The following is a 24,887-nucleotide window of genomic DNA, read 5'->3' on the forward strand; positions in this document are numbered from 1 at the left end:
CCCCGGTAAGCGACCCCGGGGCCGCTGGGCCCACGCGGCGACGATGGCGCCGAAGGAAGCCCCGCCCCCTTCCCCCTCCCCCGCGCGTGCGGCGCGGGGCACGCCGGGACTTGTAGTTCGTCGCGAGGCGTCGCGCTGCGTCGGGAGAGGGCGGCCTGCGTGTCCCGTGGTGCCCCGCGCGGGGTGAGGTGCCCGGATGTGCCCGGCGCCGGAAGAGAAGCGGGCTCTCCTCGCGGCCGGCCATCTTGTGCGGCAGCCAGCAGGGCGCGGGGGGCCCCGGCAGCATCGGAGCAGGATCCCGCCGACGGGGGCCCATCATGCCCGGACACCTGCAGGAGGGCTTCGGCTGCGTCGTCACCAACCGCTTCGACCAGCTCTTTGATGACGAGTCCGACCCCTTCGAGGTGCTGCGGGCGGCCGAGACCCGGAGGAAAGAGAGCGGCGGGGGCCAGGGGGGCGGCGGGGCCCGCGGCGGCCCGGCGGGCGCCCAGAACAGCTCCTCGGGCGGGGCGGGCGGCGGCGGCCCGGGCCAGGCGGGCGCGGGCGGCGGCCCCGGCAGCGCGGCCAAGCAGCTACGCAGGGAGTCCCAGAAGGAGCGCAAGAACCCGCTGCCGCCCTTCGCCGCCTCCGCCGGGAGCGACCGCCGGGAGGAGGGCAGCGGGCAGCCCGGCGTGCCGCTGCGGAAGGAGGGTGAGCTGAGGGCGGGGGAGCCGGGCCCCGCGCACAAAGGAGGCGGCGGGAAAGCGCGGCGCGGGGGGGGGCCGGGCGGGGCCGGGCCGGGCCGGGGCTGCGGTGGCCCCGCTCCACGTGGGGCCCGAAGCGGCGCGGAGCGGGGAAGCGGCCGGCCTAGCGGCGCGGCCTGAGCTTCATCTGCCTTCGGGGAGGGAGGCGGAGGGGGCTGGCGGTCCCTGGGCTCCTGGCGATCCGCTCGGGCCATTTCCCAGGGAACAGCGCTGGCAGAAGCGATGTTTATATTTAATAATTAGTTGTGTGTATTCCCAGACGTGTTTCTCTAAACGCCTAAGAAATCTCAAACGAGAAACTTTGTTGGAAAGAAAAAGAAATCAAAGTGTAAATATTATAAAATGGATATGTAATTAGTAGGACGCCGCTCTGCCTGAAGAGGGGTAGATGTTGCGCGCACGTTGTCCTGTGGCAGGCAGTTGTACTGCGCACACGCTTCGGCGCATCTCAAATTGGGCAGAACTCTGATTAAATTGGGATCCTCGAAATGCATCGAAGTGTGGTGACAGCAGGTGAGTGGGTGGGGCAATAACTCGTTACCTGCAACTTAACTCGAAGCAGAGTTTTTAGAAGAGCACGATGCTACATGAAAGCATCTCAGTGCTTCAGCGCTCGCTGCCGTGTATGTTACAAAATGATTCCTGACCACTTTTTATGCTTTTTAAGAAAGAAGAAGTTTTAATGTACTGGTTATTTTAGAAAGTGGTCCTCCCACGTGTTATTGGAAACGCCTTGTGAGCAGCAGAAGTTAGGGACTGTGTTACCGTATCCTCGCCTTAGTTTTTTTCCTGGTGAGGAATGTACTAATTTGTCCCGGGTGGCAATGTTCTAAGCCACCGTCCTCTGGAAATATTAGTCAGCTACAGAATCATGGCGTTACCCCGAGTGATGTGAACCTGAAGCATGGGCAGTGTCTCTGGCCATCACGAGAGGAGGTGAAGGGGTTTGGTAGGGCTGTCAGTCCGTGTTTACGTCCCTCCCACTTTTCACATGCAGTTTCAAGAACAAGCACTACTTGACTATGAAAATAGCATTTTGTGGCTTACTATGGGATTGAAACAGAGAAAGTTGGGCCTGCTTTTGTAGCGGTGTGTATGGAGCACTGTAGTAAAGAAAGTCACCTTCCAGTCGGAAAACATCTGGTTTTGGGATTGGACAGTAGTTCTGACACTTACAAAGGTGTTGAATGCCGTGGTATTGACGGGGCTTGTATCGTTTGTGGGTGTATTGCAGTTTAAAAGTATTGCACTACTCTGCGAAGGTGCAGATTGTTTGGCTGGCGAATTACCAGTTCAAAGCATTGTGGTACTAAGAAAGAGAAATAGCTTGTATTTTTGGTTCAGCTTCCCCAGGAACCAGGTTTTTCTCAGCACAGGGGGTTGAACTCGAAATTGTAAAGATATGGAGTATTCATTCCAGTTCTGCAGCATACCTCCTGTGTGACACTGGCTCAGTCACTTTCCTTGCTGAGCTTTACATCTTAAAAGGAAATTATGTCCTTAGTTTGAGAGTCCTTTTCCAAGTGAGCATTAGCAAGTTTAACCCCTGTATTTCCTCAGGGAGTGAGGATTACTGAGCAAGCAATGTATGTCATGCAAACTTCATGATAAGTACAGCTTGTAAGGTAAGGAAGACGTTGTTCATTTGGGTGTGTTAGCTTGGATATCATTAGAACTGTAACTTCTTAGCCCCACCCAAATGTGACATTGCTTGTTAGGCAAGGACTTTTTTCTTTAAAACAGTTTAAAAATTGGCAGCTCTTAATTTAAAACATGGTTCACAATTCTTAAGCCAGCCTCCGTGTTCTGCTTGGTGGTTTCTGTCTACGCATTTTGGCAAGAAAATAGTATAACAAAGGAGTAATGTATTTGGATCCTTCTGAAGGAGAGTAAGTGGGCCTTTCAGATGAGTGGAAAACCCCCTGTATTTAAGATCCTTCAGATGCCTCAGTGAAGAGGCTAGTGCCCACTGGGAGTGATTATTTGAAAAAACTTTCAGAAGGCAAAGGTGTAGAGAGAGAGAGGGAAGAAGGCTGGACAGATCAGGGACACTTGAGTGCATATCCAGGTGAGCTTTTGTCAGGGAGCTTGGCTTGGCCTGCGAGGGTCGGTGTGGATGAACGTACCCAGTCCCCTAGACTGCTGGGCTGCCTGCTTGTGGCCAGGAATCCTCCCAAGGAGAATGCAGGAGAGTGAAGCGGAGTGGCTGTCCCTTGGGCCAGTGTGGTGATGCTGACTTTGTTTTGGTGTGCATCAAAATGAAAGGCAGCTTTTGGAGAGGAAAAAAACCAAACACCTTGCTTTCCTTGATCCTTCTTTGAAAGTTGACCCTATCATTTTACAAGGATTTCTAATGTATTGTGTGCTTTGACAGGTTTTGTTTCCTACAGTATTGTGAGAGTGTATGCTTGTACAAAACACAATTTGATTGAAATGCTGTGTAAAAATGTGAATGAGAAGAGCTGAAAGAGCTACAGTAACTTTTTTATAGAGTTTCTCAGATTATCTAGTGACAAGGCTAAAATTAAAAAAAATAAATTTTAGCTTACCTTCAATATTTTTTTTACGGTGTTAGTCAGTATCTGTCCAGGAGCAGCTCCACGTTCCATTGATGTGTTTTGCCTGATGTTTCAGGGATAAGACGTATTGGCAGGAGGCCTGATCAGCAGCAGCAGCAGCAACAGCAGGGTGAAGGCAAGCCTATTGACAGGAGACCAGAGAGACGACCTCCTCGTGAGCGCCGCTTTGATAAACCTGCTGATGAGAAGGGTGAAGGAGGAGAGTTTTCTGTTGACAAGTAAGAATTTTGTCTTGCGTAACAAAGAACTTTCCTAGCTTTCATAGGAAGGGACTACCCTGTCTTCTGCTACTAATATATTTTTTTTAAAAGGCAGCTGAATAAAAATTGATTTAATTATGTTTTTCAGTCGCAAGAAGAGCATGTGTCTTGCAGACTATAACACCTTTTTCTCCTTTTCCACAGTTTTGTCTACAAACTCGACTCATAAGTTTTAGACTGGGGGTGATCTGTTACAACATGGTCAGATCCATTGGTTGAACTGAAAATACAGTTTAAATCATTAAGATATCCACCATATCTCTGTAAATCTGTAGCAGATAGATCAGGAGGAGAGCTCAAGTGTAGTTGTTTGCAGGATGAGATTTGCTTGCTCTTACGGCTGTCGCTTAAATCCATACAGTTGATGTCAAGCCAATAATAGTTTGTCAATGTAGGTGTTTATACCTTGGCTGCAGTGACTTCAGATCTGGAAATGGTGAAAGCTGTCTTATGTCAAGCCAAGTTTTAAAGCATCTGGAGTATCATGAGGGATCCAGAATGCAAGTGTTCTAAAGTAGTGTTCAAATATTGAAGCTGTAGTAGCCAAAGTTAAAATCATTTTAAAACTGGGATGAACATGAGCTACATTGAAATGGTAATATTGACTAGTTACATAGACAACACAAACACTAAGTTTTGGGATTTAGTGCCAGAAGATGCAAATGAACAGTAATCCTTCTGAGCGTTTATTTCCACAGTTCTAAAATGCAGGTGTTATATGTGAGGGTTTTATCAGTGCAGTAGTTTGACAACAAAAGTGTAGCCTTAGCACAGTTACAAACTGAAATTATCAAAGGAAAAGTGAGCAAAATTCTCAGAAGAGAAAAGGAAAACCTTAAAAATCATGCTGTAAACGTTTGGACATGAAATACTCAAGTATGGCTGTTCCATGCTAGACCCATTATTGACCGACCTATGCGTGGACGTGGTGGACTTGGAAGAGGACGTGGGCGTGGACGTGGAATGGGCAGAGGAGATGGGTTTGACTCCCGTGGCAAACGTGAATTTGACAGGCATAGTGGCAGCGATAGATCGTAAGTCTTTAACTTGTTCTATAGTGGGGGGGGGTTGCTATTCTTTACAATAAATACACATTTCAGAATTTGCTTTTGACTTCCTGTATCTGGACACTATAATCTTAACTCAGTTTTGTTAGTTCTGTTTCACATTCACATTTCAGCGGCCTGAAGCATGAGGACAAGCGTGGTGGCAGTGGATCACACAACTGGGGAACCGTCAAAGACGAGCTAACGTTAGTAACCTTTAATTGGTCAGAAGTCTGTTAGCATAATCTTAACAAATCCTAGCTCTTACAGATTGCAGAATGTAAAGATTTATCTGCCTTCTTTTGCCTTTGATTTTGCTAGTTTTGGCTATGCCATTAAAGTAGCCTTTGAAGAATTTGGATCATAAGCAACTTCTTGTAATGTAAAAGATGACTTCACTGTTAAAAGCAGAATTTGGAGGGTGTGTCTTGTGCTGCATTTGAACATTTCTTTTACTAAAAATTTGATTTTGATCAGATTAAGCATGCTTTTTTACAGTTATTACTTTGAAAACAGTATTTTTAATACCCAAATCCATTTTGTGTCTCAAGGTAGAGCGTGAGGCTTTCAGAATGGGAACTAGTAAATGTTTTGGAGAGCCCTTAGGAGGGAGGAAGGCGTAGAATTCAAAGGCAGAGAGCACCAATCCTTAATGAAATAGTTTGTTTTGAAGAAGAGTGGATTGTGTAAATCTGCTATAGAACTTAGTCATTAATCTTATGCAGCTTTAAATAGGAATGAACTTTTAAAAACAACACTCCAAACATTCTGTAATTACAGTGAATTGGATCAGTCAGCTGTAACTGAGGAAACGCCGGAGGGAGAGGAACATCCGCCTGCTGATTCTGAAAATAAGTGAGTACCACCCCTCTTGATGTTCTTTGATTGTTTCAAAGGTAGTATTGCTTTGCACGTAACCTCTGATATTTACTCCTGCTGTTGCCAAACTCGGGTTATATTTTCTGTGGTAGGTATGAAATTATTCTCAATGCTGCTGAAAGACTGCCTCTTTAAAAGCTGCACATCTACAAATTGTTGCCTTGGAAACACTTCATTAGTGTTATGCAGGCTCTTAGGTCACTTTCAGATTTAGTTATTAATAATCAGATTTAGTTATTAATAATCAGATTTAGTTATTAATAATCAGTTCTAATACGCTTAGAGTCTCGAGATTGCAGCTTCTAAGTACCAAATTCAAAAGCTCATAGCTGGGTGTAACCACCAAACACATGGGACAAAACCTTCTGCCAGTGGAAGGCAATGTTTTTTAAACTTAGTGTTTCAAAGCAGCTGTTGACCTTTGTGACTAGCCTGCAGAAGAAATGTTCTATCTCCTTTATTCTCTAGCTACTGTGTATGCTGGCAGGTTTCAAATTTGTTAATCTGATTGGTTCTCATTTCACTTGAACACTTGCAGAAGAAACCAGTGACTAGATGGATGAATTGTGAAGTAGCTGGAGAAGCAGAATAAGCGGTATAGAATCATAGAGTTGTTCAGTTGGAAAACATCTTTGAGCTCCAAGTCCAGCTGTACTTGTACACTATAAACCATATACCTGAGCACCTCATCTACCTGTCTTTTAAATACCACCAGGGATGATATACCTCAACCATCTCCCTGGGCAGCCTGTTCCAGTGCCTGGTAGCCCTTTCAGTGAAGAAGTTTTTCTTCCTATCTAATCTGAACTTCCCCTAGGGCAACCTGAGGCCATTCCTTCTTGTCTTATTACTTGGGAGAAGGGCCCAACACCTGCCTCACTACAGCCTCCTTTGTAGTTGTAGACAGTGATAAGGTCTCCCCTCAGCTTCCTCTTCTCCAGGCTAAGCAATCCCAGTTCCCTCAGCCGCTTCTTAATTCTCCAGCCCCTTCACCAGCTTTGTTGCCTTTGTCTGGACACACTCCAGGACCTCAGTGTCCTTCTTGTACTGAGGGCCCAAAACTGAGCACAGGATTCAAGGTGCAGCCTCACCAGTGCCAAGTCCAGGGGCACAATTGCTTCCCTGGTCCTGCTGGCCACAGTTTCTGATTCAGGCCAAGATGCCATTGGCCTTCTTGGCCAGCTGGGCACACTGCTGGCTCATGTTCAGCTGCTGTCAACCAACACCCCCAAGTCGTTCTCTGCCAGGCAGCTTTCCAGCCACTCCTCCCCAAGACTGTAGCCTGGGGTTGTTGTGTCCTAAGTACAGGACCTGACACTTGGCTTTGTTGAGCCTCATTCCACTGGTCTCAGACCGTCGATCCAGCCTGTTCAGATCCCTCTGTAGAGCCTTCCTCCCCTCAAGCATATCAACTGGTCTCAGTCCATCGATCCAGCCTGTTCAGATGCCTCTGTAGAGCCTTCCTCCCCATAAGCATATCAACACTTCCACTCACCTTAGTGCCATCCGTGACCTTGTAAGGGTACACTCCTTCATGCAGGTCATTGATAAAGATATTGGACAGAACTGGACCCAGCACTGAACCCTGGAGAATGTCACTTGTGACCAGCCTCCAACTGGATTTAAATGCAAGCTAGCCAGTCCTTAAAAGAGTTATTGTCTTCGATTCTGGAGTCCTCAGCCTAGGAGGGACATGGATCTATTGGAGTGAGTCCAGAGGAGGCCACAAGAATGGTCAGGGGGCTGGAGCACCTCATGTACAGACATGCTGAGAGAGTTGGGCTTGTTTAGCCTGGAGAAGAGAAGGATCTAGGGACACCTTAGAGCAGCCTTCCAGTAAAGCGGACCTACAAGAAATCTGGGGAGGGACTTTTATCAGGAAATGCAGGAATAGAACAAGGGGTAATGGTTTTAAGCTGAAAGAGGGGCGATTTAGATTAGATATGAGGAAGAAATTTTTTACTGTGAAAGTGGTGAGGCAGTGGAACAGGTTGTCCAGAGAAGTTGTGGCTGCCCCATCCCTGGAGGTGTTCAGGGCTGGGTTGGATGAGGCTTTGAGTGACCTGATCCAGTGTGAGGTGTCCCTGCCCATGGCAGAAGGATTGGAACTAGGTGATCTTTAAGGTCCCTTCTAACCCAAACATACTATGATTCTATATGTATTGGAATCTGGATATATTAAACTTGCTGTGTCTGTAGTGTTTCCTGGTTGCAGTGTCCTGGTACTTGACCAGATACTGACCTGTCTGTGTGCAGGTAACTTACCTGCAAACTCAGCAGGCTATTGGTATGGGTTTTGTTCTTCAAATTTGTAGAAAATATGAACTGTTCCCAGTTTCAAGCATAACACATCTGTTGTAATCCATCCGTTATGTCTACAGAAATGCATCTTTGCAGGGTTAGTCTCCAAGTTGGCTAGTTTGATGTGGGTCTCTAACCTGTTTCTCAGCAGAATGTAGGATCGTTTTACTGCAGTAAAATGTGTAGGATGCCAAGGGGTAGTATCTTTGACTTGAACAAAACGGTACTTTTCAATATACCATGTTCTGTCCTACAGAATAAAAAATAATTTTGATGTAATACCTCTGCATTATTATGTCAGAATTAATGGCTACAAAATGAAGACTTTATCTTTTAGTTTAAAGCTTTTGTGATCTTTTTGCTGCACATACATGGCACTTTTTTTTCTGTATATCAGAAGTTTAGTTGCATGAACACACTGCAGAATAACAAGATGAGGGTTGACTGCCTGTATGGTTTGAATGTGATCTGTTATTGAGCATGGTGGTTGTGTGTTTTATTTAAAAATAGACTTTTGTCAGAAAGTAGAGCACCAAAGGTTTACGTTGAGGTGATGTATCACACCAAGTAACTTAACTTGTGTGCTGTTGTTTTTTCAAGTTAGCTGAAAGTAAATGGAAATGAATAATTGTCTTTGGTTCAATAGAGGAAGCAGATTATCCAAAGCTGATTCAATTCTATTTTTTTAATTAAAAAAAAAAAAAAGCTTGAAAACTGTGGTAAGAACAAGTGCTCTCTCTGCCTTAACTTGAACCTTTGGAAGAGAGGTATCTTGAGAAGGGGAGAAGTTCCAAACATGTCTGCTGCAGAAGTTAGGCTTACATATTTGTGAATAGAATTGTCATTAATGTGGAGAACGGATAGACTTGGGTCAGTATTAATTTTAATGTTTCGCTTTGCTGTGTTCACCATTGAGTTTCTTAAAGGTGCCTGGCTGTGATTTTTGTTGGCACTGTGGCTACAGATGAGTTTCATGTGTGTTTTCTGAGTAGTGGAAACAAGGGGTTTTCAAGCACCTCTTAACTGCTAAGCAGCTGACAAACTTCTATAATCTGGTGCTGATTAACAACTGATTTTGAATTTGTTGAATTTAAAATGTGGTTTCAAAGTCATGACCATAATATTTATGAATTTACTACAGGGAGAATGAGGTTGAAGAAGTTAAGGAGGAAGGTCCTAAGGAAATGACCCTGGATGAGTGGAAAGCTATTCAAAGTAAGGATCGTGCAAAAGTTGAGTTCAACATCCGTAAACCAAATGAGGGTGCTGACGGGCAATGGAAAAAAGGATTCGTTCTTCACAAGTCAAAGAGTGAGGAGGTAAAGTGATTTTCAGTATTTGCCTGTATCCAGATTGTGCAGGTTTTTCTGTTGATCTGCACTTCTTGCAGTGGAAGCACTGTTCTTTGGCTACAGGTCAGCATCTCAGGAGTTTCTGAAGTGGAAACATTTCTCTTAATGAAACTGAAGTTAAGCGGGAGCATAAGGAGCCACTCTCACTGTGGTTAGTCTTAGCACTTGATCTGTACCCTTAGGTTGGTGCATACTGTGTTATAATCTAGGGATAATACTGGATTGTCGCATCTGGGCAGGTATCTGTCAGGACTGTGTCTTAGTGAGTATCTTAGAAAAGGTTTGTCAATATCAAATTTTTTTGTTTTTGAAGAAAGCTTATGTTAGTTAGCAACTCTGTTAGTGCCACACAGTACACAGATTCATAGTGCTTGCTAAACACAATGCAAGATTGAAGAAATACTGACCATGCCTCAGACCCCTTAATACCTGAACTGTAAGTCTGAAGTTTGTAACAAGTAAATTCTTGGTTTGTAATGATTTAGACAAGTGTCCTTGGTGCTTCTTAGAAGCCAGGTGAAATACATTTGTATGGTTCAGTGATATTCGATGTAGTTGTTGTGGAATTATTTTAAAGTTGTAGTTTCTTAAGCATACTCGGTCACTGCAAGATTTTAGTTATTCTGTTCTGAGATAGTGAGAGTGGTGAGGAGAGACATACTCTTTTACTTCAGAAGGGAGGGAAGTGCTGAGAGCTCTGTTTTCTGATAGCAGAGCTGCAGTAATCTTTGCTTTTAACACTCTGTAATATCTTAAGTAGGCCACTGTGGATGGGTGGCCTGCAACTTTGTATACCAGATGGTTCTGACTCCCTTTGAAGTCACTAGATAGTATGTAATGTGCTGTTTGGTCTTCTGATGTGTTATGCTTTTTCACACTTTGTCAGTGTTTTCTTGTATGTTGGAGACATAATACAGATGGGGAGGCACTGCTCAGTACTTTCAAATGAAATCTTCATTCCTAATCTCATTGAACTTGATGAGGTTTTGACCCCGTCATGCTATTTTGTTTTCTTGCTGTATAAGATAGTTCAGCTCTTTAAATGACCTGCCTATCTTTTTGTTTACCTAAGCTGGTCAATGTTTGAAGTGTTAGTTAAATACTGCTCTCTCTGGCTTGTGTAGAAAAGGGAAATGGAGTTAATGTTGCAGTTTATTAAGTGTTGAAACATAAATATTTCTGTATTTTACCAGGGTTTGCTAAACTTTAGTCTTCCAAATCTCCCCCAGCCCCAGTCTCCCCAAAGCAGATTTATTTGACATTTAGTCAGCTGCAGTCTTTTTAAACATATCTGCATGTGATAGTACACAAAGATGGGGTACTCTTCAGTGATTTAGAAGCTAGAAAGCTCCAGACTTTATTTTCCATTTGAAAAAACACTTTGGTAGTTAACTTGGAAAAACTCAAACAAAACTAATGAGAATAATCATATTGCCTTCATGGAGGAATTGACATAATTAGTAGATGTTATGTTGGAGGGGCATATTCTGTTAACTGCTCTTCAAAAAAATGAGTCAATGTTTTTAGCACTGTGACATAATGAGTTAACACCTTCTTGCTCTATAAGCACAGAAGTGAGATGTTAACAAAACTGCCTTTAAAACTAGACGCTTTCTTGCCTGGTTTTCTTATATCTCCTGCAGATATCTCCCCGTTTCATTAATTCATTGTTCACTGATCCCTTGGGAAGCAGCATGTTGGTTTTGGTTTTTTTTTTTTTTTGCTCAGTGTTGTAGCCAAAAGGCTATATAGTGCACACATTGGGAGAGCCTTTGCTGCAGCTCCTTTGAACAGATTTAGAAGGTGGAACATTTAGAAATTATGATCAAAACCTACCAATCACCTGCTGTTCTTTTTCTGTTTGTCTTTGACATACTTAGGAAATTAAGGCTGATGTACAGTTTCTGTGATCCTTATTGATACGAAAGGAGTTGATGTGTGGAAGTGACTTAGTTTATAGGTAGATTCTAGGTTTCAGCTCCAGATCTTCTGTACTCTTTTGGCTGAGAAATCATAATATGTTCCAGTAGGTCTTCTCAGAAATCTGGATTAAAGTGTTGAGATGAACACCCTCATTCCTGTAGCTTGAGAACTACTGGGGAAATGTCCTAGGAATCTGGGAAAAGGGAGTATGAGGCTCTGGTGCTGTTCATCTGCCTTAATCTTAAAGAGCTGTCCCTGTTCTTGTGTGCTTTCCACTGGGAGTGAAATACTTGATGCCATCTGAGGTCTTTTCTTACTTTTTTTATGCAATAACTAGAAAGCAATACTTCATATAAAATAAATTTTCAATTCTGTCTTGGATGCTTCTTGGTTTAATACAAAATCCAAGTGTACTGGCAGCCCTAGTCTGATGAGATTGTTTCCAGGAGACTGGGTTATGCCATAACATAAGAGATCCTCTCTTTTTCCTTCTCCACAGGCTGATTTGGTTGCTTGAGTCTTAAGTTCTGCTGGTGCAGCTGAACAGACATGGGAAGGAGTTATTGTGGAGAGATCTTAACATTTGTGCAGAAAGTTTGGTGCTTGTCTTCTGCAAAGACCGTTACAGTAGTAGATCAGTTCCTTCTCTGCATCTGCTGTGTTGTCTCTTCCCTGGGCCTTCATACTTCCTTGCTAATCTAATCGCTTCCCTAGAGGACGTTACAGCGGGAGACTGAGAAATATGTTTTGGAAGATAACAGTTCATCTTCTCAAAATTTGGAGGAGCGACTCTTGAATCAAGGCTTTGCGGAAACTTTTTTTCATTAACAGTTATTTTCAACATCGCACCTTCTTATCTGTCTGGTTCTATGGGCAGCGTGCCTGATGCATTGAGGTGCTAGAGTTCAGCCTGCACGTGTGGTCTTGACTGGAGTTCCCAGCAGCTTGTGTTAAACTTTTCTGGTATCATTCTGAGATTTCTCTTGTCCCACACCTGTGGTGTAGTCCATCCTTTAGTCTTTTTGGATGCTTGCACTGCTGTCACTCATCCTTTTTGCTGCTTCATGTGCTCAGCGACATCTTTACCTGCCAAGTTCGTGTGACTTTACTACCTGTTGCTTCTGTATGTAGTTGAGTCTCATTTCTTCCTTTTGTTTTCTCCTTTTGTTCCTTTTGTCACTTTGGTGTGGACACGCAACTTTCATCAGACAAAGGCGATGACAGAAATGCAGGGGAGTCTGCTGGAGTCAAATGAGGTACTGATCCTTTATATCTAACTGGTAATACCTGTGTTTTGATATGAGCCCCTTCGGAAATGAAGATCTGGATATTGAGGAGTCACAAAAATAGAGGATACAAGCAGATACATTATGAAGCTCTTCTGTCCATACCTGTTGTCTAACTATACACCATGTAGGACCCATCATAATTACTACCCTTGCTTCTAATAGAGCTGAATACAGACCTTATGATAAGTGCTTCTATCATGAATCTTTAATTTTTTGCTGTTGCTGCTTTTCCGTATCTTGCTGTCGGCTTTGCCCACCTTTTTGTCAGTCGTTCTTGATTTTTGACAGCCATCTCCAAGACCCCTAAGTGCCTTCAACAAGCTATTGGTTATTAGATCAGGGCGTGACTGAGAGTTGCCAATATATGTTAATGAAATGCTTCCTAAGATGATACAGAAAAAGCAGTTTGTACAATGTGTCTATGTCTGTCTTTCATCACCTAAATGATAGAAGAGGGCGAGGAGAATATGCCAAGTCTGTTACTGGTATCTTAAATTAGTTTTTTTGTTTTGGGTAGAGAATTTGTTGGGTTACATACAGAATTTGCTGTTTGGGTTTAGTGGTTCAACCAAAGTTAAGTTGTGAAAATACAGTGGTTTTGGTAGATTGTAGAGTTTCTTTTTTAAGCACTAACAGAGTAGTGAAGGAAATGCACTGAATTATAGTGCAAAGCCACTGATACTGCCTCTTGGAAAGAGAATGTCATACAATGGCCAGTAGGTTCAAAACATAATCTGCAGTGATCAAAGCTGTAGGTAAAATATTAAGTAGTGAGAAAGGAATAAACCATAACAAAGGGGTTTGTATGCTGGTTTACAAACTATCTGTGTACTTGCATTTGAGTAGTGCTGTGTCAGACTGAGGTGTGGAAGGACTCCTCTGAAAGATATCACTTAGGCTAGCTTCCCAAGTTTGGAAAAGAGGTCTCTGAGGGAAGGGTGTACAGTTCAAACCTGTAAAATCAGGAATGGGGTGGGGACCAGTTGCTATATGGAATAAATCACAGTGAAACATTTGGAATACAGCAGCATGGAGGGATGTTATTTATCGTGCCTAATGAAATTGTGGTGCCTTCCACTGCAGAGCATTGTGGAGGCCAAATATACAGCCAGATATGGTGGGGGATAATGAGACTGATGGGGGAGGGGATCGTGTATGGCTCTGTACATCACACTTTCAATCTTTTGGCTGCGGACCTCTCTATATCCACTGGGTGCCTTACAAAGGATCCACAAATGGTAATTAAAGGGTATGAGTCTGAATTGCACAATATGTTGCTGTTGAAAATCAGTATTGTGAAATTATACTATGAGAAAAGTTGTATGTAGTTAGAAGGCTTATGCTTGCACATGGCAGAAAACAAGCAAATGGGAATTGCTGTACTGAAGTTAAGGGCTTATAGGGAAAGAAAGCATTGTGTGTTGTCATGTTCCCAAAACGTGGTGACTGGGCCTTGTGAGAGGCAGTGCTGGACTAGACAAGCTCTTGTTCTGCTTCCATGTGGTCAGTTTTACGTTTTGGGTATCATAGATGCCAAAACCTGACTGACCACATGCAATAACTATTGGTATAGAATAGGAAAATAATTAATTTAAAAACACTTGGGTTTTTTGTTTGGTGTATATTAATTTAAAATCTTCAGATGTGCTGAATAGGAGCTTTTATGGTGTTAGACGTAACTGTTCTGTGCATGCCTTGCTCCTTCAGGCTCAGATTTCTCACTGGGGAGAAACCCAGCTATAAGGCAGTGTTTTCTCTTGGCAAAGGCGGGACCGTCCTGGTTTTTTGTGTAATTGATAAAGACTGGTTCTCCTTATTTCTTTTTTGGTTTTGTTTGAACTGATTATTCCTGGTTTGTTTGTTGTGGCTAATACAAACCTGTAAGGGATTCTTACCATCTCCCTTGTTTTAAATATTTATACAGGGTTAAGCAAATGCGAAAGTGTAGAGTACTCATTGAGCAAAATAAGGATGGGTTACAAGTAAGTATTTAAAAAGAATGAAATTAATTGATAGAACCTGAAGATTTCATCTCACTTTGTATCCTGAGAAGAGAAATGCTAGAAAATGGGGTTCTGTGCTGTTTGGTGATAGTTTGGTCTCGGATAAGCCTAAATATGTTCCTCTGAAGGAACTCCAAAGCTTCCCTGAATTATCTTGGAAATGCAAAAAACGCTCGTTTGATTATCTTGGTGTGGTTTTGTTGTCTGCACAAGTGGTGTAACTTGATTCCTAACAATTCCTGCACTGTCTTTTAAGTTGAATCAATCAAGGTAATTGGTCGGGAGTGCATTTGGAGGTGAACACAGGTGCTGTAGTCGAAAGAGCACAACTGCAGAGGAAAAAAGTTTCTTTGTTTTTTCTTACTCATGGAGAAAAACATTCATTTCAGGCTCATGCTGAGGACTCTGTAATGGATCATCACTTCCGCAAGCCAGCAAATGATATTACGTCCCAGCTGGAGATCAACTTTGGAGACCTTGGCCGCCCCGGACGTGGTGGCAGAGGGGGACGAGGAGGACGAGGGCGTGGTGGCAGGGCCAGCCGTGGAGGCAGAACTGACAAGGTGAGTGGCTCCAGTTTTGATCTGAAAGGAGTTGAAGTTTCATTTGTTATTAGGGACTTTTGTACAGATAGTTTTAGGTGACTTATTTCTTGGGGAGTTGCTCTGAAAACAAACATCACATTTTAAAACCAAGTGAAGTGTCAGTTCTTACAAGTTTATTTTAAACTAGGTTGCTGTTAAGACAAGAGGATGACTGTTTTAGTGGTGGCTTTATTAAATACAAGAGAGGATGGGGAGTAGATTGAATTAAAAAGAGGTCCATCTTTGAAGGCTGTATTGAAACCCAAAATCCCGATGCTTTGGTATGGGCAAATCTGAGTGCTGTGTTTTTGCCAGAGCAGAACCACAAGTGCTAAAGTAGTTATATTCAGACACAGTCAGGACAGCATATCTACATTTAATTGAAATTACATGGTGATGTTCTGCTCCAAGTTGTTTCATTAATACATCTTGCTTCTTCAAGAATGCTGTTGTAAAGTAGTTAACTTTTCTGCAGTTTATTTTATGTTGACTTTGTTTATTTTTTCCAGTTGGTTAAGGAGTTTGATGTGATCCACACGCCTAACCAGGTTGGTGATCTCTGCTGATGTTTAAGTTACCTGTGGCCGAGGCCCTCCTGTTGCAGGGACCATAACTCCCCTCCTGCAGTTTCATTTAATAGGCAACTGTGGCTTCAGACCCTGCCACTACTTTTTAACAACTAGTTTGTGAATTGATAGCTTCTGCAGGGTGTTAGTTTTGCCCATATGTGTTGATACAACTTTTATTAGTTTAAATGTATCCTACTCTTCTCTTTCTCATCCCTCGTGGACAAAGCGAAGAGTATTCTAAAATACATAATTTCTGCATTTCATCATAGCGCTGTGTTTTAGATGTGGTACAGAGCCTTTTAAAAAACTCTTTGAAGCACTGAGGAGAGTCTTGGTTAGTGTACAAATTTCTGGGGCTAAGTTGGCACAAAAATTCTTTTTATCGAGTTTTTGACTGGGGAAAAATTAAAACGTGAAACTAAATTTGTGCTGCAGACAGCTCTTTTCTGTAACACTTCAGTCCTTTCACTCTGAGAATTAATGGTTATGTGCTAGTAGAAGAGCGTAAGTCCACATGCAGGAATCCCTTTAAGGGTGGAAAAAGAGATGTACTAGTAACATTGTGCAATAATTGTGCAAAACCAGTCTGTTTGGTTATAATACCTCTTCAGATAGCTTTGATTTAAGAAGTGATATAGGAGATGTTCTAGTCCTTGGAATAAAATGTGGCTTATGGTGAGGAAAAGTTGCTCTTATAGTAATTTGTCTGGTACTAGATAGCTCACTGTACCTCTCTGAAACCTGGTATTTCCCTGTTGAATAGGATTCAGGTTGATGTAGTTTTTAAAAAGGGAAGATTTCCCCCCTGGGTTTGCCTGGAGTGCAGGGAGTCTTCCTGCCTGCCCGGCCCCGTGCAAGGGCTCCCCAGTCTGTCTGCAGAGGGACAGAGGTGTAACCTTGTCCCCAGGCACTAGCAGCAGCCTGTGCCTGCAGCTGAGGGATGCTGACACATCGTGCTGCCCAGCTTTCAGTTCTGTGGTGAGCCGCATTTGCCTGGCAAATGGAAAGACTTGATAATGCGTGAGGAATTAGAAACCATAGGGCTTGATGCTGCTGAAGCTAATAACTTTCTGATATTTCTCTTTCAGTCAAGTGCTTCTGCTCCTGATGTAGATGACCCAGAGGCTTTCCCAGCTCTGTCCTAAACTGGATGTCATAAGCCAACCCTGCCCTCGTCGGGCCTTCCTCTCCGAGGCTTGCATGCTTAAGGATCCTAAACAACTAAGAAATATAAAAAAAAAAAGAGACTGTCATTCATACCATTCACACCTAAAGACTGAATTTTATCTGTTTTGAAAATGAACTTCTCTCGCTACACAGAAGCAACAATATGGTAGTCAGTTTTGTATTTAGAAATGTAATGGTAGCAGGGATGTTTTCATAATTTTTTCAGAGATTATGCATTCTTCATGGATACTTTTTTGTATTGCTGCTTGAAAATATGCGTTTCCAAACTTGAAATATAGGTGTGAACAGTGTGTACCAGTTAAAAGCTTTCACTTCATTTGTGTTTTTTTTAAATTCAGAATTCTAGACGTTTTTCCCAAACTACAAACTGGGTTTTAATTATTGCACACTATTTCTGTTTTCTTAATTCCTGTTTAGCAGATTTTTATCAGCCCACAGTCTTTGGGAATATGTGAAGTTTTAATTTGGCAGACTGTTAGTGCTGTGTGGGATACCAGCTCCGGGAGGACTTTAGTATTAATTCTTAATTTCAGACTTGGAAAAAGTGTCATTTTTCATCTGTGTTTGGTAGTTTGTTTACACAACTTGTTATACAAAATTGATACCAGATACTTGAAAAAGATTCAAAGCACATTGGTTTATGGTTAAATACCTGTGTATCGATCCAGCAATGATGTGTGGATAATTGGTCTAAGCAGTTTTTTTAAATTAATGTATTACGCTTTTCAGTCCTCCCTTTTTACCCTTCATTCCCTCCTCCTCCCTTCAATGGAACAAGATGCTTTGTTGGCAAAAAAAGAGTTTTTAAATTACTTAGGGTTTTTTATGAGGGTACTCTGCAGCTGGGAGTAGCCTTTCCTGTTGTTGGAGCTGTGAGGTGGGGAAGGCAGTAGCTGTTGCTCTGCACAGTCTGCCTGGGATGTGGCTGGGAGGTGGAATTGAGCTGCAGTCTGACATGAAAACATCAGCGCCTGATGTACTCACAGCAATGCTCTGACAGCAGCAGGTCTTCTGCAGGGGAACGAGGTCTTGGCTGGGTCCAGCAGGAGGGAGTTGTGGCTTAGGGGATGTCACAGTGTCTGTGCGATACAACCAAACCCCAGTGCTGAACCTCTCCATCACAGTTTTATTTTGGGTTTGTGCAGTGTTTGAGATCTGATTGCTAGCTGACAAATGAATGTTTTTCAGAGTGCGATTGTAAGAAACCCTTTCTACCCCCACAGAAATTTGCCGTGGGTTTAATTTGATCCCTTTGAACAGGAACATTACCACTTCAGTACACAAAAGGAGATGAGAGGATGACTAATAAAGAGGGTTTCTTAGGGTTTTTATCTGCAGCATTTGTTAGAAGACTAGAAACAGGATTCTCGTTTTATTTAATGTTTTACACTTTGGACAGCTTAGAACATATTTGTAGTTTCTTAACTAGGTAGATAGAAAACAAAAGGTAACGCCCTATTTTTTTAAAAGCTGTACAGGACAGTCAAAAAGTATTGGAGACCTTTGAATATGAAATCAAATTCCTTAACTGTGGTGTTGAGTTGGCTTGCTTTATCTTAAATATTTTCTACAAAAGTTTTGTTTGTAAACCACTGTTAATATCATTGGATTAGACTTTTTAGTGCACTTGCCTGTGGTTTGAAGTACCAGGCTGTGAGAAGGAGGCAAGTTTTCAAACAGTGGATGGTGAAATCTCTTGGTTCCTTTCTCCTGATGCTGAGCAAATCCTACAGAGGTGCTCAGTGTGGCAGCTGTTGGAGGTCTGGCATGGAGTTGTTCTTCTTCCCTCTCTCTTTGTGGTTTGGTAGAATGTGTTGCAGTTCCAGTGTTAGGGACGCTTCAGATAATACAATTAAGTGAATACCTTGATATGCAGAAATACACTTGCAGAAAAGCTTTCTCTGTAATGTAAACCTGCTCCTCTTGCCCAAATGTTGTGTTTGCTCTTCCAGTTGCCGCTCACTTTTTTTCCCAGATGTCTTCTGGGTCAGCCTGTCAGTCGTTTGAGGCCCTGCTAGCTAGACTTTGCCAGAAGCTTTCCCTTCTCCTGCTTTAGAGTATAGAGCAGTGTCCCAAACGACATGTCACATACAATTTTCAAGACAGCTTGTACTTAAAATTGATCCATCTGCTGTTCTGATAGATGTAAATTTGCCTCTTTCAGTCCATTTGTGTCAAGAACTAAAACTGTGAACATTTATCTTTAATATTGGTGGGTGTTAACTGAAATAAAGGTTTATTTTCATGCTCTTTTAAAAATGTCATGAAAACAGATGGAGGTAAAACCACTTAGATAGTGTCTTGTCTAGGCTCAGCCCCAAGAGGTCCAGTTTGGCAATGGTGCCCAGGCGTTTCCATTGCCAGCAGTGGACTTTGCCTTGGGAAAACATCTCCCTCCAAGTAGCTTATTTACAATTAATGAGCTTGCTTTTTAGTAACATTTTTCTGTCCTCTTGCTTGCTACTTTTGCTGTCACGCCAAATCCAGAGGACTAGACCTTTTAAAGTCTGAACAATTTGAAAAAGTTAGAAACAGAGAGAAGCATGTGGTGCAAATTGGCTTTTGAATGTCGTGATGGCAAGGTTTGAGCATGAAAGTTCATCTTACAGACTGAATGCCACTGATACTGAGAGGAAACAAGACTGTTTAATAAATGCGAGTGTTAGCCAACATAAATTATTCTGGAACATCAAAAGTCAGCGTGAATACATGGTATTTGCAGTTGAAGGAGTTGAGACCACTCTGACCTGTAATGGCTCTGTGCCCATGGAGATTGGTTTGCATAGCCACGCCTCTTGTTTTAATAAATGCAGGACATATGCCTAAAGCTGATGCTTGCAGCATTTGCTAACCTGCTTCTTTCCTAATTACAAGGTCCTTGTTATCTCCATTGTGTGTTCCTGTTCTGGTATGTCTTCACCAGGTAACGGCCTCCTAGCCCGTCTGGGTCTGTGTTGGAGCAAGTACTGTGTTCCAGGACAGCAGTCAACACGCCCCCTCTTGCACTCTGGAAAGGCTAAAAGTAATGTTCTTGCTGGGGGGATGTAACCCAGCTGTGGGGAAAATGATTCATTCGTCCTTAACTGGGAGATTTCCAGGGAGGAGTTACGAAAGTTTGGTCATTGTCCTACTAGTGGTGCTCATTGTTGGAGTAAGTCTTTATAGGAAGCTCCGTGTGGGGGTTTATCTAGAGACTTGAAGAGCAAGGACAAAATGTGCTCTAGTGTTCTGTTGTCCGTATGCTGAAAGTCAATATGCAGAAATAGATGACTGACAGAACGGCATGGGGGGGTTGCCTTTTTATAAAAACACCTTTCCTTGGTATTGGGTGTCTAATTTGGTCGTTGGCAGCTGACTTGAGGTAGTGGTTTATCTAATACCCAGCCAGATTCTGCTTGCGGGATGGTTGCCGGATTGGGTATAGAGAGGATGAAAATGGGGCTTTGTCTTGGATATCTGCATGAAATGTTTGCCTTTGAGGGACACCAAGCCAGCCTGAAGACGACACATGGCTGTGCCTCAGGCTGGAGACCAAACCTTGAAACCAGCTGCTAGGCTCAAAGTGCAATCATGGAGCCGGTACTTTGCAAAACAACAAACAATTGTGTGCTTTCTGTATAGCTGGTAGTGTGAGTGGCCTCATGCAGGAGTGGGAACAGTGCTTCCCTGCCTTGCCAGAGGCTGGTCTGAGTGTAGCTTTTTTGTCTCCCTTACGTATGTTGTTTTTGCAGGTGAAATACTTGACAGCAATGCAAAAAGGCAGTGCAAGAGGAGGACATAATTCTCACTGAGAAAGCAGCACTGGATTTGTTCCTAGCAGTGAAGCAGCAGTGTCTGCCCTGTTTTGCTGGGATGTGGCCAGAGCCCGCTGGTGGCTTCTCCCCAGGGCTAAAGCTGGCAGGGCTGCAGGGCTTTGGCTTGAGTTGGAGGATATGCAGAACTGCCCCCTGGTCAGCCGTTTCTGACAGAGAGGTTACAGCATGCTGTCACTTCCATTCCCTAAGAGAGAGAAGGCAAGTAGGAGCTTCTGGTGTTTTTTTCCATATTTCAGCAATGTTTGCAACTCAAAAATAAGAAAATAAACTTGAGTCGGTGAGCTGGTGGCTGTCACCTGGGTGACTGTCTGGGTGTCTGTACAATGATTGTGTCACTGGCAGAGAGTAGTAAACCTATTGGCTCGCTAGCTGGACTGCGGGAGAGGAGGGGACCTGGGTCGAGGCTGGTGCTTGTGGGCAGCTTCAGATGAGCCCGGGCTGCTGCAGTTTTGTTGGTTCACTGCCTAAGGGCGTGATCTTTCCCATAGTCACTGATAAGTCTGCTTGAGCTGTTTGGCCTTCACCCATGAGGCATTGCCACAAAGGTCATCATAACACCAAGAGGTGAGTGAGAATTATTTTCCTCGTGCATTCCTTCCTAGGCAGAATGAAGGTGAATCCAGGTGCAGGATTTGGTTTACTGCAGTTGTTCAGTTCTTGAGTTTGAGTTGGTGCATGCCCAGTCACGTTTGGGCTTTGTACTTGACAAACTGCAGGATTTCCGTTGTGTCATAAAGGACAAGGTAAAAACTTGTTTCTGTCCTTCTTCCTAAGAAAGTGTTCTATAGCTCTGTGGTGTTACATGGCACTTGGTGGGCAGCAGTGTGGGGCAGGAGGGAGGCAGAGCGGGAGAAGATGACCATTGGTACTCTGGTGTTTTTTCATGCACCAGTGGACTGCTGTTAAAGCTGCTTTCGTGTGGAACTGCATCTTCCCTTGCTGTCCTGTTTTAGCACATCCATGCCCGAGCTGTGACCTTGAGCATGGAGGTTCTGAGCCTGTTTGGAGGTGGCAGTGAGGATGCAAACAAGTCCCAGTGTTGAAATACTGTCTCAAAATACAACTGAAAACTAGATTTCTGGTAACTACGTGAGGAGAGTTGCATCGGAGAGCTGCTGCAAAGCCTCCTTGCATGTGATTTCATGGGGAGCCTGTGGACCAAAACTGCTGGCGTTAACAGCCCTGTTGAAAGTGGGCAGGAGTGAACGTTGCTTGCATTGATACTGTGGTGGGGCAGGCTGTGTGCAGTGTCTTAATGGATACATACAGCTCTCGATGAGAGGCTGTGTTGTGTGTTCACTGGCACATCTTGGAATCATTTTTCGCCGGTGCCCAGCTTCTGCTGTGACTGGTGAGCTTGTGCCCAGCGGCTGAGCAGTGAGGGTAAGTATTCTCATCCTTCAGTGACTGCTGAGCTGCCTTGCAGGAGGAATAAGCTTTGCTGCAGCCATGGCATGAGAAGGATCCCTTGGCCTGTCTGGGAGAGGTCATGGGCAGCGTCCCACGCAGGTGAGCTGAGGGATGGGTGCAGGTACTGTGGGTCCCTGTGCCAGGGTGGTGGAATGGCTGCGGTGTGCACCCAGCACCGCGGTGGGAACATCCATCTTGCAAAGCAGTCTTTGTGCTGCAGAGGACTCCTCAAGTGCACAGTGTGAGAGCAGGCAAAGCTGTTACCTGGAGTGCTGCTTCTCCTGCGTGTTGCCCTGCAGTACCTTTCCCTCTGCTTTGGGAAAGGAGTTTCTTAGGTAGCAGTGGTCTCCAAGTCTCTCCCTTGGTTCCTTATTGCAAGGAATGGCTTTTAGGAGACAACACGCTGTTGAACCCCCAGCATTGACTGCAGGCTCCAGCTACAGAACACATCTTGGTGGGGTTGTTGGGAACTTGCAGGTGGCTGATGGGAGGTGGCAGCGAGAGGTGTGCTGAATCCTGTGGGCTGCTTAGGCTGCACTGACTTTACCAGGGCACATCTGCTTCCTGAGAATATGTGTGGCTGTGGGCTAACAACAGCCGAGTCATTGCTGATCGTGTTATATTTTCAACTTTCAGAAGACTGGAAAGCTAAGGCATGAGAATAGCAGGGGTACTTGGAATCACTTGTGCTCATCAAAAGGAAATGCTCTGGGCATTGTGGGAAGTGCAGAGAGATGTCACTGAAAGCTGACCGCAGAGAGCCAGTGCCAGGATTTGAATTTCGCATTCCTAAAAAAAGCTGAATAGTAACGTCCGTGGACTATTTTCATATACTCCTGTGTATTGCAGAGGTGTGCTCGCCGTGCCGGAGGAGGTGCGGACCTTGGCAAACCAGAGAATGCGAACAGCCCAGCCCGTCTGGCACCAGCTCAGAAAGCAGTGTGTGCCAAGTGATCAACTGCCAGACTTGTTCTGCAACGCAGGAGTGTACGGACCTCCTGTAGAGGGTAAACCAGCCACATCCGGAATAAAAGCTAGGGGGGAAAAGCCCATGGAGATCTCCCTAACACAGAGCTGTGACCGTGAGGTACCAGCCTCACGGTGCCAGTCCATCTGCCGCTGCTATGGAAGATGATGTTTGCAGGGCTGCTGAGAGCCATTCCCCCACTGAGCTGGGTAAGGACTATCCGTGCTTTGAGATGGTGGTGTCACAGGAGGGTTCCTTTGCTGATTTGTGCCACTAAACAGCTTGAGTAGCTGGCTGTGGATGGAGAGCAGCCACAGGATCCTGGGTAGGAGGAGGATACTCCAGGTAAGTTCAGGTCTGGACTACCTCATCTCTAGCAGCAGCGCTTCAGCTTTATTTTTAAAAAACACTTGATTCTGTGTGTAGCTACAGTGCAGCGCTTGAGCAAAGGAAACAACAGGAAACAAATTCAAGGTTTCCAACACTGTATTTATATACATATATATACACACACATATACGCACATTAGTTAACAGAGTCATTACATGTGTAACACATACTTCAAGCTTGTAGTTAGAGTAATTCTTCAAAATAAATGATTTAAATTCTCACCATTCCATTTGACTTACTGTGCACAAGGGTTACTTGCTTTTATTTCTGGTGAGGATTTCTCCTTTCTAGAACTGAGCTGTGGAGGCCGGGTGGCTGTGGCTCAGCCACCAGCCCTGCTGCAGCCGTGTCCTTCAGTGCCCACATCTGCTGTAGCACCAGTGTCACAGGGGATAAAGTGACTTCATCCAAAACTGGGGCTGCCATGGGGAATGTGTGTTGGGCATTAAGTTCAGGACTAGTGGATACAGATGTTCCCATGCTGTGTTGCTACTCAGTGCACAGCTGGGAGGAGCAAGGGCTGCAGCTGTGTTCCTGCTGAGGCTGGGATGCTGGGTTCTGGCCCTGGCAGAACTCCTCACTCTCTGAGCCGGCGATGGTTGAAATGATAGCACAGCTCTGATTTCTGTGGTGGACCAAGGACCAAGCCAGGATTAGCCATTCATGATCAGGTGGTGGGACAGGGGCAGCTCAGGCTGAGTGAAGGCATCTGAGTAGTTAATTCACCTCTCCTGAAGATGGGTCAGGCAGCCCTGGCGTTCCTGATCTGTCTTTAATTCCACCTGAAGGTGCTGGGTGGGTGAGGAGCTGCTATGTTGTATGATGAAGTGTGACTTGCGGTGCTGGAATGGTTTGTGATTTGGGTTTTTATCACTCCAAGGTGTCAGTGCAAGTTACTGGACTGGCTGTACCAAAACACGCTCAGATATTTCAGTAAAGTGCAAAAAAATTGGGCCAGGATTACATCACCCTGACTGCCTACCTTGGGAAGGAGCTGCATATTTTCACAGTATCCAAAGTAAGACTCCCTTCATAGGAAAGTTTGGGTGTCAAAAAGGTTGTTGGGAAGATGGAGAGTGGATTGCACTTGAGTTCAGAGTGGTCTTCAGTAGTGCCTGTAGCCAGGGGTGGGTACGCAGCAGTCGTGTCAGTGATGGGGTTGGCAATGTATTCAGAAACAGTCTGTGTGTGCTCAGTCTCCTCCACCACAATCCTCTTGTAAAGCCCGGGAGGCGGCGGCTGCTGCTGCTGAACCTCCCCATCTGTTGCGCTGGGCAGCAGCCGATACTCCGGCTCCTCCTGCCCTGAACTGCTCTCCAGCAGCCACTCGCTGTTCCCCTTGCTGCCAACGCTGCCAGAGAGGAGCTTGTCCTGGAAGGCTGTGGGATTGGGCTTCACGAGGACTTCTTCTACTTGTATTGTTTCGGGCTCTTCAAGGCTGCTGGCACTGTACGGGAAGAGGCTGGAGGGCGAGTTCAGCTCAGCCTGCGGAGGGGTACGTGCCATGCAGTGGTAATTAATGAGGTGAATGATAGCTGTGACCTCCCAACTCCACAATGCAAGCATCCCTCCACACAGCTAATATGGCT

General features: G+C 44.4%; 2 protein-coding genes across 11 annotated transcripts in view; one reads left to right on the top strand and one right to left on the bottom strand.

Annotated features, from left to right (window-relative positions):
* The first annotated feature begins 206 nt into the window (after positions 1–206).
* SERBP1 (SERPINE1 mRNA binding protein 1) lies at positions 207–19,583 on the top strand. Of its 4 annotated transcripts, none has more exons than XM_054073408.1 (10): positions 207–690; positions 3,378–3,540; positions 4,479–4,616; positions 4,739–4,834; positions 5,409–5,483; positions 8,950–9,127; positions 12,292–12,339; positions 14,765–14,938; positions 15,469–15,507; positions 16,617–19,583. In XM_054073408.1, exons 1-10 carry the CDS (start codon positions 318–320, stop codon positions 16,671–16,673), a joined length of 1,341 nt encoding a protein of 446 aa, XP_053929383.1. In that variant the 5' UTR covers positions 207–317; the 3' UTR covers positions 16,674–19,583. The 4 variants fall into 4 exon arrangements, with proteins under 4 accessions (XP_053929383.1, XP_053929384.1, XP_053929385.1 ...); XM_054073409.1 differs by having other exon boundaries at positions 208–690; positions 4,763–4,834; XM_054073410.1 differs by lacking the exon at positions 12,292–12,339 and having other exon boundaries at positions 211–690.
* IL12RB2 (interleukin 12 receptor subunit beta 2) overlaps positions 17,967–24,887 on the bottom strand; it is a 29,822-nt gene continuing 22,901 nt past the window's right edge. For all 7 annotated transcript variants that reach the window (XM_054073400.1, XM_054073395.1, XM_054073396.1 and 4 more), the window contains one exon: positions 17,967–24,783. In XM_054073400.1, the coding sequence (XP_053929375.1) occupies positions 24,277–24,783 (507 nt within the window). In that variant the 3' untranslated portion in view covers positions 17,967–24,276. The remainder of the gene's footprint in view (positions 24,784–24,887) is intronic.

This window comes from Cuculus canorus, chromosome 8, assembly GCF_017976375.1.
Source record: "Cuculus canorus isolate bCucCan1 chromosome 8, bCucCan1.pri, whole genome shotgun sequence".
In the NCBI taxonomy this organism is placed as follows: Eukaryota; Metazoa; Chordata; class Aves; order Cuculiformes; family Cuculidae; genus Cuculus; species Cuculus canorus.